Here is an 18,503-nt window from a genome sequence, read left to right as displayed (position 1 = left end):
TGAATCCAAGTTCTCCATCTTCTAGTTAGAGTCATTGATCTTCATGAGCCTCAGTTTCCTCATGTACAAAATAAGGATCATAATACTTACTGTATGTAATTGTTTTGAGGATTAACCACATAAACACATATAAAGTACCTAGTGCAGTGCCTGGCACAATGGGAGGGGCTGATAATTTGCCCCCTTGGCCAAGAAGTGGTTAACTGAACACATGATTTAAAATCAATTCCATAAAAATATAATAAGCTTTTCACAAGTCAAGTTTTTGTCGAGTTGCTTCTGGTGAAGCCAGAATCAGTCTATCTTGTGATTGTCCAGAAAAGAAACACCAGAAGCTGCGTGTGTAATGTCACCCAATGAACACAAGAGGCCGCCAAAACAGACACCGTGCCAAAGTTTTACACGACTCCAGCTGTGTGTCCCCATCCTGTTCTTTCTTGGACACCAAGCATTCATTTAATAGGCACTCAAGTGCCCCAATTAGGAAAACCAGGTCGTTATTGTAAAGTAGTATCTGCCACACACCAAAATAAATTCTTTATGGATAACAGCAGTAAGTGTAAAAAAATGAATCTATAAAAACTAAAAAAAGTTAATGGTTGTCTTGTTTGGGAGTGGTGAAGAAATTTCAAAGCACAAAAGGAGAAGAAAGGAAAATACAGATAGATGTGCCTATATGAAAAGAAAATTATATGCATAAAAAATCCATAGACACAATAAAAAGGAGATGATACCCTGAAACTATTTTGCAGGAAGTGTGAGAAAGTAAAGTTAATGCACTTAGCATAAAATAAGACATGTAGCTTAATAAAAATAAATTGGCTTGAGCATATAATTCCCAAAAGAAGAAAAAGAGGCCTTAACATATGCACTAAGAATGAAGTCAGTACAAATAAATACTACAATGAGATTCCATGACCTGACTACCAATTAAAACAAATCTCTTGACAAAGAGAATTTAAAAAGTAATACTAATTGGGGCCCCTGGATGGCTCAGTCGATTAAGCATCTGACTCTTGATTTCAGCTCAGGCCAAAACCTGAGCTTGGATTTTCTCAGTCTCTCAATCTCTTGGTCTCACCCTCCCCAAATAAAATAAAACTTAAAAAAAAAAAACAAACCTTAAAAAATTGGTATTGGTGAAGGCATTTGTGAAATGGGTACAAATGGGAATGAGTTTTTTTGGAGGATGATTTTTCAATATTTATTTATAGCCTTAAAGTTATTAACATCTGAAGATTCCATAACTATATTTCTAGGGATTTACTTCAGGGAGATCATTAAAAAGATGCATAAAGACTCACATCAAAGAAGCTCAGTTCCATGTTTTGCTTTGGAAAATAGGAAACACTTCAATATCTAGCAATATGGAAACGGAATTTCTGACTTTCATACTATTTAATAATCCACATCTTTATGAGCATTTTCTCATGAAGGACAATATTTGGTATTCAAATCAATTTTTACTGTATGATTTCGATTTTGTAAAAATAGGTGTCAGGATGAAATGCTAGAGTATCCATTGGTCTTCATTCTGGAGTTTCTTTCACTGCTACTCTTTTCTCATGACTTGGGCATCAGTGGGGTGTTTCTATAGTCACTGCCCCCAGGGTAGGGTTATTACTGTAGAAATGTGGAGTGAATGAGTCAAGTCACTGCTCTGCATGTGCAGTAGACTTCTGTGCTGGAGGAGAGTGGGTGGTCAGACAGAGAGGGCCTTGCACCCACCTGGATGGAGGATGGAAGAATGTAGAATTTGTGGAGAATGGAGAGAAAAATCTCTCAGCTGGTGCCATCAGAAGGAGCATGGTGGCCAAGAATAAGAGAGAGCCACGTGCTTTTCAGTGGATGCCCATGGTGCATCCTTTATGCTACAATACTCTCTTAAATCTACGATACTGTCCAAGCCCCACAAAACTCAGATGCTATTTCCAGATGAAGGTTGGGGAGGGAGAAATTTTGAATGATTTCTGAGTTTATACAGAACTGACTTTTCTTCGCCCTCAGTTAGAATGAAAGTTGAAAATAGGTTTAGGCAGCCTAAGAGAAAGGTAGTTATGTAATTTTAACATACCTTGGAATATGGATTTAGAAATTTGTACCTGATATATATATGGTTACACATATATATGTGTATATATAGCTACCTGTATTCATATCAATATTTATAAGCAAATCTTTAGAAAAAGTGCTAAAAAAGGAAACTGGAAAATTAGCAGATTATCTTTGTTGTGGGGTTATGGAGGATTTTTATTTTCTTGCTTTTAATTTTTTGTATTTTCCAGAAATTCCGCAATAAGCAGGTGTGAAATTCATAATGTAAACATTATTGTTTTTATTATTATTTTATTATTATTTAAATACAGCATCAAAGGCTAATGACAATCTGGAAAAAATATTTATAAATCATAATACAGACCAAGCTTTTGTTTTCTATTTCACAAAGCAGTCCTATCAATGAAGCAAAGCACTTAAGCATATAAAATATTGCTTAATTTCACTCATGATAATAGAAAAGCAACTTAATACGACTGCCAGATCCTATCTTTCTTCTATCATATTGGCAAGATCACAAACTTTGATTACACGTTGTGTTGGTGAAAGTTTGAGGAGACAGGTCCTCTCACACACTGATGGGTGTGTAAGTCATACAGCCTTTATGAAGGATGATTTGGCAATAACCTGCAAAATTACAAATGAAAAAACTCAAGGATCCGGCAATTTCTCTTCCAAGAGTTTATGGGATGGATATAGCAAGATATGTGTAAGTACACAGTTACATAAGGTAAAATATTTAAAAGTAAAGCTTATAATATCCAGATATTGGAAATAATAAAAACAAATGTCTTTCCATAGAGAATCGGTTAAATAAATTATCAGTACAATAGAACACTATGAAGAATGTGTTTATGTACTGAAATGGAATGAGCTCTAAGATATCTTGTGAAGAGGGAAAAAAAAAGAGTTAAAACCAGTGTGTATTCTATGCTATTACACCTGCTATCATGTATAATGAACAAAAATATATCTATATCTATCTATCCATTTTTCTTGTATATAAATAATACAATAGCTAATGTTTATCAAATAATATGTGGCCAATACTCTGCTCTGAGTGCTTTATATAACTCAGCTAATCTTCAAAATAGCCTATGAGATTGGCACTGTTATTATCATAATTTCCATTTTATAGATGAGGAAATTCAGGCGTGGAGGGGTTAAGTAAGGCTGGGAAAAGACGGGAGAGCGGGCGAGAGGCCAGAGAACTGATCAGTGGACACAGGAAGAGGAGAGACTTTGCACTGCTTACCTTTTGGTGCCCTTCTCACGTGAACACATCGCCTATTATTAAAAAGAATGAAAAGCACGTGTCTGTTGTGAACATCACTGTATTACACTTGCCCAGAGGTGTCTGTCTGTGGATGTGGACACCATGGAAGGAACACTGGACCAGGAAACAGAACATTAGGGCTGCCCCACTCCATCATTAATGTGTCCTCTCTGGGCCTTTGTATCAGCTTCTACAAAAAAGAAGTGCTTTGGGGCGATGGTCATGGTGGCATTAAATTACATCAGTGTTTCCTAACGTATTTGAGAATTTGGGTCATCTGGGAAGCTTTAAAATATATAGCTTCTCAAGCTCCCATGAGCACATATTCTGATTTAACAGGTCTAGGGTACAGGTTGGAGGTCTGCATTTTTCAAAAGCCTCCGTCCTAGGCAACTCTGACATAAAATCAGGTTTAAAAGGAGGCTAGTCTTCCTCCCGGTTCTAAATTTCCACATCCTGTGAAGTACTGAGTGTTCTATCAGATCCGAGCAACCCACTATCTGGCTCTACCCTTCTCAGTCTAGTTCATCTTGGAGGCTGTCTTACCTCCATGCCCATCTAAAAAGAAAAGGCAATTAAAATGGCGGAACTCTGTCTCTTGATCCAGACCTTGCACGCCCCCTGACGCCTTCCAGCCCCACCTCCCATTCAGCCCCCTTCTCTGGGTGCTGCCTTCCAAAGGTGGAGACTCTGGTCTCCGGAACTGCCATCGCCATTCCAAGAGTATGACAAGGTACCAAACCCAACATGGAGATAGGAATTTTGACCCATCACAGAATTTACACACAGACCTGAATCCTCTATGGATTCTAGCCTCTTTCCAAAGGCATTTTATTCCCTGCGATGGTATTCTGGGTGTTTTGTATGCTAATACTTCTTACGGCCAGATGGTCTATAAAGTTGGAGCTCTTAAAAGCAGCGCATAGCATTCCCATTTTAGTGTGATGTTTTGGATAGTCGATGATCTTCTGACCTTTTTCTTCCCTTCCTTCCCCTCCCCCGGCCCCATTTCCTTCCATCAAAGAAAGGGTTCTGATCACTGCTCTTCCAGTCCACTTAGAGAGGTGTATGAGCAGTCAGTTCACCTCGAGGCCCAGGGATAACGTGGCTACCACCTCCTGCAGTTTTATGATGAGTCTCTTTCCATTGCACAAGGCAGTTATTAGTCATGACTGATGCCCACTGACCAAGCCCAAACAAATGTGTGGCACACTCCACATACCACACACAGTCACAAATGTTTGCTTTGCTCCCATGGCCCGAACGAGGATGCCATGTCCACCTCGGAGGAGCCACAGGGCCGGACCTCGTATAGCAGCCACTCTGCCTGCAGCAGGAGGCACAGGGCCCCCAGCTTTTGCCCGGCTGGTTTTCCAGGATGGGCACCCACGATTAAAGGGGTTGGCTGCCAGCTTGCCACCCGAGGACATGTGGAAGGGGAGCACCCATTCCAGAGCCAGAGGCCGAGGCTCCCTCCGACCTGGGCTAATGACGGCTGGCCCGTGTTTGGGTGTGATGACAGGTCTTTCCGAAGATGCATTTTTACCCTCTGGACAAATAGCAGTTGGGCCGAGTGGGCCTTTTTTATGAGTTGAGGTACTCGGGGCTGGAAAATAAACAGGCAGCTAATGAGACGTTCTTATGGAAACTGGCATAAATAATAACAAAGGAAACTTCCTGTCCCCCGTGCCAACACCCTCCGGTGAGGGGCTATAAAAGCTGCTGGCCGCTGGCCACCCATTAGACGTGGGGAACTCCGGCTGCGCTCCCGACCTGCCACCTGACCAGCCGGGACCATGGGGTGCTGCCCAGGGGACTGCTTCACCTGCTGCCCTCAAGAACAAGACTGCTGTGAAGTGTGCTGCTGCCAGCCCGCCTGCTGCGGCTGCTGCGGATCCTGCTGCGGCTGCTGCGGGTCCTGCTGCGGCTGCGGGGGCTCGGGCTGCGGGGGCTCGGGCTGCGGAGGCTGCGGGAACGGCTGCTGCGGGGGCGGCTGCTGCGGAGGCGGCTGCGGGGGCTGCGGGGGCTGCGGGTCCAGCTGCTGCGGGTCCAGCTGCTGCGGTTCCTCCGGATGCTGCGGCCCGGTCTGCTGCCAGCCCACGCCTGTTTGCGACACGAAGTGAAGCCCCCTGTCCTCTGCGCGGAGGTGACCCAAGCAAAGCCTCCACCTGCTGCTGGTGGAGACCCCTCGTCTCCGGGACCTTCCCTGCATCCAAGACAGCACCCTGCCTCCGTGTTACTGGTAGACGAGGGCTTGTTCTCTGGCGCCTGCCCTGGTGTTTCAAGGCCCTGAGCACAAGAGCCATATACTGGTGAGAGTTGGAAACTGGGTCCCGTCCAAAGCGATACTGAAGCTCACAGGGTGAACCCCCATGGCTTTTTTTTCATGGACCCAAATGTCTTGTCACTATAAGGCATCCTCTGACTCACGGTGGCTTTGGGACTGACCCTTCTCCTTGGCTTTCTGCTCCTTTTGAGTGTGAAGATTTCTCTTTGTTACCTTCTTAATAAATTCGAGCTTGTTGGCATAACCGAATTAGTTCTCCCGCCTCTTCCTTGGCTCCCTCTTGGGCACTGAGCCAGGAAAATTTACTCTGGCATCCACAGTCGGGGTTTTGAAATGTGGTTTTTGGACCACTTGCATCAGAATCACCTAGTTAAAATGGTGATTTTTAACTCTGCCAAGACAGGCAGAGTCAGAATCCACAGGGGAGTGGCCTGGCCATCTGTTTTTTTAACAAGAACCCCAGGTGTACACTAAAACTTCCATGTGCTGCATGAGATTTCACTTGGGGAGGCTTTTAAAAATACAGATTCTTAGGCTTCATCATTAGAGAGATCTTATCCATTAGCTATAGGGAGGTGACCCCAGCCAGTATTTGCATTTTTAAAATAGAGTAAATGGGTAAATGCTACGGTTGGTCAAGGTTTACTCTTGAGCAAGGGGCATGGCTTCCTTCAGCATTATGGCTCTCCTAGAGTGGTTCTGCAGGAAGGCTTCAGGTTTGGTCAGAACTTTCTGGCAAAGTCAGGGGAAGAGGTTTTGGTGAAACAAGCTTGATTTGGAATGAAAGAGTTTCTCGTGGCAAAACTTTGTGACCACGGTGCCCATGGATGTTCTGGGAATTCCAGTTCTTTCTTCTAGCCAAGTGCTTCGGCAAAGTCTGCTCTTCTGGGTTAGGTTTTCCTGTCCTGAAACCAGCTGTCTTTCTTCTGCTTGAGTCCCAGGGCTGAGAGGGGTGAATGTACATCTGCCAGGTGGGGCCCGAGCCAGGTGTGTGTGGGTCCAGCTTGAAGGTTAAAATTCAAAAAATAGTTGATTCAATTTTTTGCTGAACATGATCTATTAATTATTATTATTATTATTTTTTATTTTAGAGAGAGAGAGAATGCGCGAGTGCAAGCAGGGGAGGGGCAGAGAGGCGTAGACAGAAACCCGAAGCAGGCTCCAGGCTCCGAGCTGTCAGCACAGAGCCAGATGCGGGGCTTGAACTCATAAGCAGTGAGATTGTGACCAGAGTCGAAGTCAGATGCTTAACTCACTGAACCACCCAGGCATCCCTTTTGCTGCACGTGATCTTAAGCTACATGTGGACTAAAGCTAATTCCGCCCTTGCCTTGGGAGAACAATATTTATTTTTATTCCTGCAAAGCAATGTTTCATTCAAAACACAAGCAAAAAAATATTTAAAAAAAATTTAAGTTAGTTAACATACAGTGTTGTTTTGGGTTCAGGATTAGAACCCAGTGATTCATCTCTTATATATGACACCCAGTGTTCATCTCGAAAAGTGTCCTCCTTAATGTGCATCACCCATTTAACCCATCCTTCACCCACCACCCCTCCAGCAACCCCCAGTTTGTTCCCTGTGTTTAAGATAAGCATGCCAAGGAACTCTAAAAATATGAAAAATACAGAAAAATCTGAAGAAGAAATAATAGCCACCTGGATTCTCAACTTCAGCATTTATCACTGACATATATGTTTCCAGACTCCTTTTAAGCATATTTATAAATAAAACTGGGATTATGCTATTTTTACTTCTTTTGTCTTTAAAAATTTTTGTTTTGTATAGGTCAACTTTATTAAGGCATAATTTATATATAATAAAGTACACCTAATTATAGTGTACAGTTTGATGAGATTTGCCAATTGTATATACTCAAGTAACCACCACTGCACTCAAGAGATAGAACTTTCCATCGTCTCTCAAATTCTCTAGTGCCTCATTTGCAGGAAATCCTCCCCACCCCTGACCATCAGGCAACCATCCGTCTTTATGTCAGTATATGTCAGAAATTTTGCCATTTCTAGAATCTCATATAAATGAAATCATGCAGTGTGAACTCTTCCACTTAGAATAACATTGTTTATATACATCCTTACTGCAGATGTCAAAGTTAATTCCTATTTGTTAAGTAGTATTACACTGCATGAATAAAGGACATGAAAAAATGTTCATCTACGGATGGGAATTTGGGTTGTCTTCAGTTTTTGGCTATTATGAATAAAGCTGCTATGAACATTCATGTATAAATTTTTTGTGGACACCTGTTTTCATTTATTTTAGATAAATACCTAGGTGTTGGATGGCTGGATAAATAGTATGGGGATGTTTAATTTCACAAAAAAAAACAAAAAACAAAAAACAAAAAAAACAAAAAAAAACTACCCAACTGTTCTGCAACCGTTTTGCCACACCATTTTGTATTCCCACCAGCAATGTCTGGGAGTTCTAGTTGCTCCATATCCTTGGTAATGCTCAATAAGGTACAGCTTTTTATTTTTAGCCATTCTAGAAGCTATATAGTGGTAGCTCATTGTGTTTTCATTTTTTTGTTTGTTTGTTTCATTTAAAAGTCCGGAAGTATTAGTACTGTTTTACTTGGGAGAGAATTCAAAATTTGAGTCTGCCCTGGTTCAGTTTCAGACTCCACTATTCAGGTCATTTTGGCTCTGGTTGGAATTGGCCTCCTAAGAACTAGCTCTTTAATTCCTAGGACAAAACCACAGCCAGAGCATGAGCATGCCGATAGGGCAAAATTGTCAAGAGGATAACAAGTCTGCATTGAGTAAATATGATTCAGAGCAACTGATTCTTCTATTGCTTGTGATCATGGTCTCCTGGATGGGTGAGAGCAGGGTAGTGATTTCTTTGAATTACTGACAAAAAATGGAGCACCTGGGTGGCTCAGTCGGTTAAGCGTATGACTTTTGGCTCAGTTCATGATCTTGTGGTCCATGGATTCAAGTCTCACGTTGGGCTCTGTGCTGACAGCTCAGAGCCTCAAGCCTGTTTCAGATTCTGTGTCTCTCTCTGTCTCTGTTCCTCCTGTGCTTGTGCTCTTTCTCTCTCTCTCAAAAATAAAGATTTAAAAATTTTTGAATTACTGACAAATCACTGCCTTTCTCAGCTGTCCACAGAGGTCCTCAATCATTTATCAGTAAATATTAATTGTGAACTACCTATGTATCAAACATTGCTCTGGGTGCTGGGTATATATCAGTGAATACACAGAATCCTTGTCCTTATGGTACTTATATAATGTCAAGGGAGACAAAAGCTATAAGAATAAAGTAGAGGGGCACCTGAGTGGCTCAGTTGGTTGAGCTTCTGACTTTGGCTCAGGTCATGATCTCATGGTTTGCGAGTTCAAGCCCTGCATCAGGCTCTCTGCTCTCAGCACAGAGCCAGTTTTGGATCCTCTGTCCCCCTGTCTATCTGCCCCTCCCCTCTCTCTGCTCATTCATGCACTCTCTCTGAAAAATAAATAAATAAACTTAAAATAAAAGAATAAAGTAGAAATGTGCTAGATTGTTAAAAGATCTGCTCATTCCACTTAGCAGGGAAGGATTCTTTGGGAGGACATCCTGCCATAACAGGGATAAGTTTTTCAGCTGAGAGAGTTTATGAGGGACTTGTGGGAGGAAGGCCATCTCCATGTGAATTGCATTGCTGGCTTAGCTGAGGAAGAGGATGTGCATAGAGACAAACTGGAAAGGTGGAGATCAGGATCTTGGGGGCTCCTTCTCGACCTTACCCTCTGCAAGACTGTTGTCCAAAAGTCTTCTTTTCCAACTGTTTGAGAACTACAGCTCAAGGATGACACTCCTTGTTCCTAATCTTCCACTAGACCCTATAGATTCTGCCTCTGTAAAACCTCTCATATTGCTCCAGTTCCATGGCACTGCCCATTTCAGGTTGTCACTAGGAAGCTTTTGAGTAACTGCCCCAGACCCCTGATGGTCTCTCTGACTCCATACTTGCCCTCCTTATCCTATCTCTTTGCTACAGCCAGAGATGCCTTTCCAAAGGGCAAACTTGGTCAAGTTATGCCCCTGTTTAAAACACCCCAGTGTCAGTATAAAATCCAACTACTTGTTGTGGTCCACAAGGCCTTTCATGGTTGAGTGCCTAGTAACCCTTTTAGTCCCATTGCTTTTCCTTCCTGTCCCCTGAATCTTTCATCCTGCCTATGGAACCATTTACTGCTGGTTCATGATACATCAAATGTATCATGCTTTGATCAGCCTTGTCTAATTTCCCACAAACAATGTTGGTGTGTTGGTGTTTCTCCTGGGTGCCCCCCATAGGACCCAGTGAAGCCATCTGTCATAGCACTTGTACATATACTGTACCATGATTGCTATGGATGGATCTGTCTCTCTCCTAAACCCAGATTCCTCGAGGCAGGAATTGCAATTTGTTTTTTTGTAGTCCTCTCACAGAGCCTGATGATGGCTGAATCAAACAGATGAATAAAAGAGAGATTGAGTGACTGATTGCATAAATTAATGAATGAAGGGAGAGATGATGAATGGATGGCACAATTGTTCAGCTGTTCTAAAGGGCAGCCTGGATTTTGCATTGATGTTGAAAGCACATTTTGAAGCTGGGCCTTTACTGAGCAAGGATGTCAGGCCTCAGTGTTAAGAAACCTAGGATTCATGGGGTACTTGGTGGCTTAGTCAGTTAAGCATCTGACTCTTGATTTCAGCTCAGGTCATGAGATCAAGCCCTGCTTGGGATTCTCTCTCTCTTCCTCTCTCTCTGCCCCTCCCCTGATTATTCTCTCTCTCTCTTTCTCTCTCTCTCAAAATACATAAATAAACATTGAAAAAGAAACCTAGGGTTTGTTTCTCATTTCATGTCTGTCTCAAGTAGTAGCATTGACACACTTTGAGAAAGCACCTGTATTCTTTGCTTTTGTTCACAACGTCTTTGCAAAAGATCTCTTGCCTTTCCTCTTTATCCTTTGGGTCTTGGAAGTGTCTTTCTTTTAGGAGCTATTAAATCACCAAAAGCAAGAGAGATTCTTGAGGCTCCTGAATGCTTGAGGTATGAGTGGGTGGGAGAAAAAGAGGGAGGAGAAACAGAGAGGCCAGATCAAGTGCTTTCTGGAGACAGGTAGAGTCAGTGGTCTGGGACAGGGCTTTTCATAGAATAGGATGGAGGACAGCACAGTTGGCTGAACCTATCACATGTGGCTTTGACACCGTCTCCTGAGAAAGGTCAGACCAGACAGAATGGTGAGGAGGAAGGAAGGAGAGCAGCCCTAGATTAGGGGGCAAACTGAGTGGGATCTTTAGCAAGTGACTTAAACTTTCTAATTTCAACCACCTTTCCTTTTCTTTACCTATAATGGACGAAGACAAATTCTTATCTTGGGGGATTGCTGATGATTTTAAATAAAATCATTTCTGCAAAGCACAGTCATTTAAAATCCAGACCAGATATCCTCCCTCCCACAGAGTTCACCACTGCTCCCCTCTACTAATCCCTGTATGTCTATTGTTGACCTTACCATGGCACTGCAATGAGTTTGCCTGTATGCTTGTCTGCCCACTAGAGAATGAGATATGTGGGGAGGGGTGAGTAGATCCAATTCATGTGGACATCACTGTGGCCTCCCTCTCACCATTGTTTGGTACTAGAAGATGGATAAATTATAAGTTCCTTTCTTCTTCCTCTGTTCCTGATGCTCAGAAACACAGATTATTCAGTTTGAAGGCAATGATGCTTATTCCAAGATGACCTGTTGCTCTGAGGATTCCAAATTTAGCAAGTCAATAAACAAATATCTTTTTTATGGGTAGATAAACAACTTCCAGATCAACAAACCTTGGCATAATAAGATGTTCCCCTGAAAACTGGCCCAAACAGCAATGAGGAAAAGATGCAGGGGCTCCAAACAGCACATGCCAGTGAGGGGGTATAAAAGGAAGGCCTCAGAGAGCTGTCCTAGTCAGGCAGCACCCCTCTCAGCACTCACAAGGAAGCAGAGGCACCACCACCATGTCTGGAAACTGCTGTTCTAGGAAATGCCCATCCGTGCCAGGCATCTCTCTCTGCTCCACTGAGGTGACCTGCGGAGGGCCTGTCTGCTTGCCCAGTTCCTGCCGGAGCCAGACATGGCAACTGGTGACTTGCCAAGATAGCTGTGGATCATCTAGCTGTGGCCCACAATGCTGTGAGCCCTCCTGTTCTGTGAGCAGCTGTGCCCAGCCTGTGTGCTGTGAGGCCACCATTTGTGAGCCTTCTTGTGTTGTGAGCAGCTGTGCCCAGGCTGTGTGCTGTGAGGCCACCATTTGTGAGCCTGCCTGTTCCGTGAGCAGCTGTGCCCAGCCTGTGTGCTGTGAGGCCACCATTTGTGAGCCTGCCTGTTCCGTGAGCAGCTGTGCCCAGCCTGTGTGCTGTGAGGCCNNNTGCTGTGAGGCCACCATTTGTGAGCCTGCCTGTTCCGTGAGCAGCTGTGCCCAGCCTGTGTGCTGTGAGGCCACCATTTGTGAGCCTGCCTGTTCCGTGAGTAGCTGTGCCCAGCCTGTGTGCTGTGAGGCCACCATTTGTGAGCCTGCCTGTTCCGTGAGTAGCTGTGCCCAGCCTGTGTGCTGTGAGGCCACCATTTGTGAGCCTTCTTGCTCAGTGAGCAGTTGCTGCCAACCTGTGTGCTGTGAAGCCCCTTCCTGCCAGTCGGTCCTTTGTGTACCCACTCCCTGCCAGTCCATCATCTGTGAGCCCAGCTGCTGCCAGCCAGTCATCTGTGAACCCAGTTGCTGTTCAGCTGTCTGCACTGTGCCTAGTTCCTGCCAGCCAGTGGTCTGTGAGCCTGTCTGTCAGCCAGTCTGCCCCACGCCTAGCTGCTGTCCATCTGTCTGCTCTGTGGCTAATAGCTGCCAGGCTGTCTGCTGTGACTCCAGTCCTTGTGAGCCACCTTGCTCAGAGCCCGGCAATTGCCAGCCAGCTCCCTGTGTGGCTCTGGTCTGTGAGCCTGTCTGCCTTCGCCCTGTGTGCTGTGTTCCAAGCCCTTGCGAGCCGCCTTGTGTCTCCAGCACTTGCCAAGAGCCTTCTTGTTGTGTCTCTAGCATCTGCCAACCCATCTGCTCTGAGCCCAGCCCCTGCTCAGCAAGTATATGTGTGCCCAGTCCATGCCAACCTACCTGCTATGTAGTCAAGCGCTGTCGGTCTGTCTGCTGTGAGCCTGTTTCCTGCCCATCTACCTCCTGCCAACCTTTCTGCTGCCGCCCAGGGTCTTCTGCATCTGCCATCTGCCAGCCAACTTGCTCTCGGACTTTCTACATACCCAGCTCCTGCAAACAGCCTTGCTCTCCTTCGGTTTCTTACCGCCCAATCTGTCGTCCAATCTGTCGTCCAATCTGCTCTGGACCCATTACTTACAGGCAGCCGTATGTGACATCCATCTCCTATCGCCCTGCCTGCTACCGCCCATGCTACTCCATCCTGCGCCGCCCGGCCTGTGTCACTTCACTCTCTTATCGTCCGGTCTGCTCCCACCTGCCTTGTGCTGACTCCTGTAAACGAGCTTGCAAAAAGTCTACTTCCAGCCAACCGGATTGCACTGACTCAACGACCTGCAAGGCTGAGGTCTCAGATGCCAGTCCCTGTCAGCCCACTGAGGCCAAATCCACCAGCCCAGTCACCCGTGAGGCTGAAGCCAGCCCGCCTACTGCCACCAAGCCGGCCGACCACTGATCTGGCCTCAGCCCACTGGTTCCTGCCAAGCAAGTGTCCAGCTAGAGAGCAACCTTGACTGCCCTCCCCAGAGCTCACAATGACTTAGAATTTTTCTGCACCATCACTTGCCATCTTCTTACACTTCAAAAAACTCACCAGAAATTTCAGTATCCTAATGGTCCAAATGCGGGCGCCCTGGGCACTGAGAGGGAGTCATCCTGGGTTCCTGCCCGCTGCTGCTATCAAGCTGAGAAGAGCTGTTTTGCCACAGCATCTCGAGTCTCCTTCCCAGCATTAGTTTTTTTCTGTCCTCATGTCTGTGTTCCCTTGCTGGGTGTGCTCATGTTCCTTGTGGACTTCTTCCATGAGAAAAAGATACTTCACTGTCCAATAAAGTGGCTAAGTTGAAGTGGCATGCCCTTCTCATTGCACTGTTGTTAATGTCATATTCTCATCAGCTAACTTATTTTGTCTTTAACAGCAACTTCATCCATTCATCCATCCATCCTTCCAACAAGCTTTATTAGACAGCTGTTGGCCGGGGACTGTGCTAGGCTGTACGAATGAGAAGTCTTGCTTCAAGGGAGCTCACTGTTGGGGTGGGGATGGGAAAAGACAGATAGGCAGAGAGACAATTACTACATTCTATTATGCTAAGTACTGAGACAGAGGCAGGCATAGGGCAGTTTGAACTCAGCAGGGCATGGGGAAAAATAGGAAAGAATTCTTGGGGAATGTGATATTGAAGCTGGGTCTTTCAGCACAAATAAAAAATAACCAAGGTGAAACCAGAAAGAAAGAGCTTTCCAGGCAGAGGAAACATACACATGAATAGGGCTTGTGAGCACACCATTCATTAGTGAGGCTTGGACAGAGGTGTGCTTAGAGGCATGGTGAACACTAAGGTCAGTTAAGTAGAGAGTGACCTGCACTCATTGGGCCTTGTAATCTAGACAGAAGCATTTGTTTTGGTGCAGGGTTGACATGGAGGCACTGGGGGGCCATGTGCAGAGCAGTGACATGAAGAACACTCTGTTTTGGAATGTCCCTCTGGCTCCTCTGGTGTGGAGGAGCATAGACTTGGATATAGGGAAACTGGGGAGCAAGCCAATGACTCAGGGGCTCACAGTATATGTATGGGAAGTCACACATACAATAAGGAAGACAACCTGGATTTTTTTGTTCAAGAGCTTTATTTATAGTCTCTTAGTGTTTGGAAGGCACAATCCTTGTGTAAACTCCATACACACCCTCTTACAATCCTAAGGACCAAGTCTCTTCAGAGTAGTCACTTAGGGCACAGAATCAAGGGCTCTCTCTAGTCCTCAAGGTACATCTTGGGCTAATGTAAGTACAAGAAGGGGTAGTTCAGGGTTTCTCAACTTCAGTGCTATTGACATTTTGGGCTAAATAATTCTTTCTTGTGGGGACCATCCTTCACATTGTAGGATATTAAGCAGCATCCCTGGCCTTCACCAACTAAATGCTGGTAGTATCCCCTGAACATGATGACCAAAAATGTCTCCAAACATTGGCCAACACCCCTGGGGATGAGGGGCAAAAATCATCCCTGTTTGAGAACCACTGGTGAGACAGCAGCAGAGGGAGAATCTCAAAGGTGGAACTTATCCTGTGTGTTGCTGTTGGGGTTACTGTCTCAACAAGCTATTGGGATTTATCTTCATCTCCTTCCAGAGTCAAGAGAGGAGTTGGCCAGGGTTTTAAAAATTTCTGTCCCAAGCACAGACCCAGTGTAAATCATAGCAATTCTGTGAAATAAGATGCCTTATTTTATAAGATGAAGAATATGAGTGGCAAACAATCCAAGGGCCCATCAGTAGAGACAAGAACATTGTGGTGTATTCACACAATAAATACTATGCTGCAATGAAAACTGGACAATGGCCATATGCAAAACAGGGGTGAACCTGATCAGTGAAGAGTTGATACAAACAAGCCTCCAGACCATATATATGTTTAAAGCTCAAAAACAACACAAACATACATGCACATACACACGTTCAAGTATACCCTCATGTATGCATATGCACATGTATACATACATACACATATATACCTTATGTCTATTCACAGGGGAATGCTAAACACAAAATTCAGGACAGCCACAGCTAGTAAGTAACATACAAGAGTACACACAAAGTAAATGTGTGTAACATACAAATGACATACAGAACATATGCCTCAGTCCAAAGTTTGTGTTTTTTATGCATCACAAAGTCTCTTTTTAAAAATTTTTATTTAATTTATTTTTAAAATTTATATCCAAGTTAGTTAGCATATAGTGCAACAATGATTTCAGGAGTAGATTCCTTATTGCCCTTACCCATTTAGCCAACCCCCAATCCCTTCAGTAACCCTCTGTTCTCCCTATTTAAGAGTCTTATGTTTTTGTCTCCCTCACTGTTTTTTTTTTTTATTATTTTTGCTTCCCTTCCCTTATGTTCATCTGTTTTGTATCTTAAAGTCCTCATATGAGTGAAGTCATATGATATTTGTCTTTCTCTGACTGACTAATTTCACTTAGCATAACACTCGCTAGTTCCATCCATGAAGTTGTAAATGGCAAGATTTCATTCTTTTTGATTGCTGAGTAATACTCCATTGTATATATATACCACATCTTCTTTATCCATTCATCCATCAATGGACATTTGGGCTCTATCCATACTTGGTCTATTGTTGATAGCGCTGTTATAAACATTGGGGTGCACATGTCCCTTCAAAACAGCAGGTATCTCTTGGACAAATACCTAGTAGTACAATTGCTGGGTTGTAGGGTAATTCTAGTTTTAATTTTTTGAGGAACCTCCATATTGTTTTCCAGAGTGGCTGCACCAGTTTGCATTCTCACCAGCAGTGCAAAAGAGATCCTCTTTCTCTGCATCCTCGCCAACATGTGTTGTTGCCTGAGTTGTTCATGTTAGCCATTCTGATGGGTGTGAAGTGGTATTTCATTGTGGTTTTGGTTTGTATTTCCCTGATGATGACTGACATTGAGAATTGTTTCATGTGTCTGTTGGCCATCTGGATGTCTTCTTTGGAGAAGTCTTTATGTCTTTAGCGCATTTTTTCACTGGATTATTTATTTTTTGGGTGTTGAGTTTGATAAGTTCTTTATAGATTTTGGATACTAATCCTTTATCTGATATATTGTTTGCAAATGTCTTCTCCCATTCAATAAGTTGCCTTTTAGTTTTGCTGATTGTTTCCTTTGCCATGCAGAAGCTTTTTATTTTGATGAGGTTCCAGTAGTTCATTTTTGCTTTTGTTTCCCTTGCCTCTGTAGACAAATGTTGAGTAAGAAGTTGCTGCAGCAAAGGTCAAAGAAGTTTTTGCCTGCTTTCTCCTCGAGGATTTTGACGGCTTCCTGTCTTACATTTAGGTCTTTCATTCATTTTGAGTTTATTTTTGTGTATGGTGTAAGAAAGTGGTCCAGGTTCATTTTTCTTATGCATCACCATGTCTCTTGATGTCATCACAATGGCCTTTGTAATACACTCAATGTCTTTAGTGCCTTGAACCATAGCAAAGTGAAAGGTATCCCTATTGAGAGATTTTTTTGGTCTTTACTGAGATATAATTGACAATATTGCAGGTTATTTAAAGTATACACTGTGATGATTTGATATACACATATATCATGAAAAGATTCCTTCTTTATGTGGAAACTAATTTGACAATAAACTATTTGTAAAAAAAAAAAAAAAGATTCCTTCTATCTAATCAAATAACACATCCATCACCTCATATTTCTGAGGATGTGAGAACATTTAAGTTTTCTTAGCAAATTTCAATTGTATAATACAGTGTTATTAACTAGAGTCACCATGTTACACATTAGATCCTATAATCTTATTCATCTTATAGCTGAAAGTCTGTACCCTGTATCAGCCTACTGAGAAGTTCCTTTAGGAGGAAGAAAGGCAAGAACAGAATCAGAGAAAAATGGATATTAAAATGGATTACCTTAAAAACAATAAAAGTGGTACGTATGAGCACAGGACATTGGTGCCTTTTTCAGATTGAAGTTGACATGGTTTCTCACATATATTCATGTTCCCATTACAACTGACCTATTTGGTAAGACAGAAGTATTTTTCCTGAGAGATGGAGCTTTGGGATGTAGACATTCAGGAATAAAACAATGCAGTGATCTTTGCTGTTTGAAAGGTGCCAAAATGATTAGTGGTGAGTTGGATGGTAAAAGGAGTAATCGGTGCTGTAACACAAAATGCACTGGTTTAAAAAATAAAGCCATTTTAATGATAAGGGTGAGAATTTCCCAGGCATCATTCTGATCAGAAAAATTTATCTTCCTTTTAAAATAGGGTGAGGAGGAGGGTGTCAAGGATAAGGTGTTCTTTAGCTGGTACTTTGAAAAGTACTTTCCACAATTCCCAATGTTTTCAATAATGGCGAGGCAGCTAATAAGAATAAAAATAATGTGGTGTTCCTGGGTGGCTCAGTCTGCGTCCGACTTCAGTTCAGGTCATGATCTCATGGTTTGTGAGTTCGAGTCCTGCTTCGGGCTCTGTGCTGACAGTGGGGAGCCTGCTTGGGATTCTCTCTCCTTCTTTCTCTCTGCCCCTCCCCCACTTGCTCTCTCAAAATAAATAATAAATAGACTAAAAAAAGAGTAAAAATAACTTGAGCAACAGCAGTGCAGTTAGCTGGTAAACTCTTGGTACTTTGCACACTTGGGTAATGAGCCTTCTTGTCCCACAAAATGTGTTAGTAGCAGAGCCCAAAAATGAAACTCTACCCTGTTGGTATCCCAAGGCCATGATCTTTCTATTCTGTCATGAATCTCTGGTGTGAACCAGGTCAGGACAGGGACTGGTATGGGATGCTGAAGTTGGCTGGTAATGCAGAGCCATGACAAATCCAGAGAAAGAGGGGAAGAATCAGTACAGCCAGTACCTCATAAGTCCCTCTTGGAAGAGGCTGATTTAATCCTTGATGAAATACTTTGCAGTTATTAAAATTTCCAAATTAAAAGACTGTCTTTGGGTGTATGGATAAGTAGAGGTACTCATACCAGTTTAATCTAGCTGATGACTCTAGTCACTGGAATGGGCAAATGGTGTCCAGCATAGGGCTTGGCCATCTGCCCACCAGCCAGTGCACTGATGTACTAAAGTCAGTCTTCAATCACTATATTACAGTCTTTCTCCTCT

At 43.4% G+C, this 18,503-nt stretch overlaps 2 protein-coding genes across 2 annotated transcripts; both read left to right on the top strand.

Moving 5' to 3' along the window:
• The first annotated feature begins 5,127 nt into the window (after positions 1 to 5,127).
• Positions 5,128 to 5,454, top strand: LOC120248390 (keratin-associated protein 17-1). Its single transcript, XM_039256728.1, has one exon. It carries the CDS (start codon positions 5,128 to 5,130, stop codon positions 5,452 to 5,454), a length of 327 nt encoding a protein of 108 aa, XP_039112659.1.
• Positions 5,455 to 11,628: 6,174 nt separating this feature from the next.
• LOC120248388 (keratin-associated protein 16-1) lies at positions 11,629 to 13,323 on the top strand. The gene is made up of 2 exons (XM_039256726.1): positions 11,629 to 11,913; positions 12,049 to 13,323. The coding sequence occupies exons 1-2, from the start codon at positions 11,629 to 11,631 to the stop codon at positions 13,321 to 13,323; spliced, it is 1,560 nt and encodes a 519-aa protein (XP_039112657.1).
• Positions 13,324 to 18,503: the final 5,180 nt, after the last annotated feature.

Source organism: Hyaena hyaena, unplaced genomic scaffold (assembly GCF_003009895.1).
Source record: "Hyaena hyaena isolate Hyena2069 unplaced genomic scaffold, ASM300989v1 scaffold_589, whole genome shotgun sequence".
NCBI classification, from domain to species: domain Eukaryota; kingdom Metazoa; phylum Chordata; class Mammalia; order Carnivora; family Hyaenidae; genus Hyaena; species Hyaena hyaena.
The sequence above is the reverse complement of the archived record's forward strand: the minus strand, read 5'-3'. Positions and strand labels throughout refer to the sequence as shown.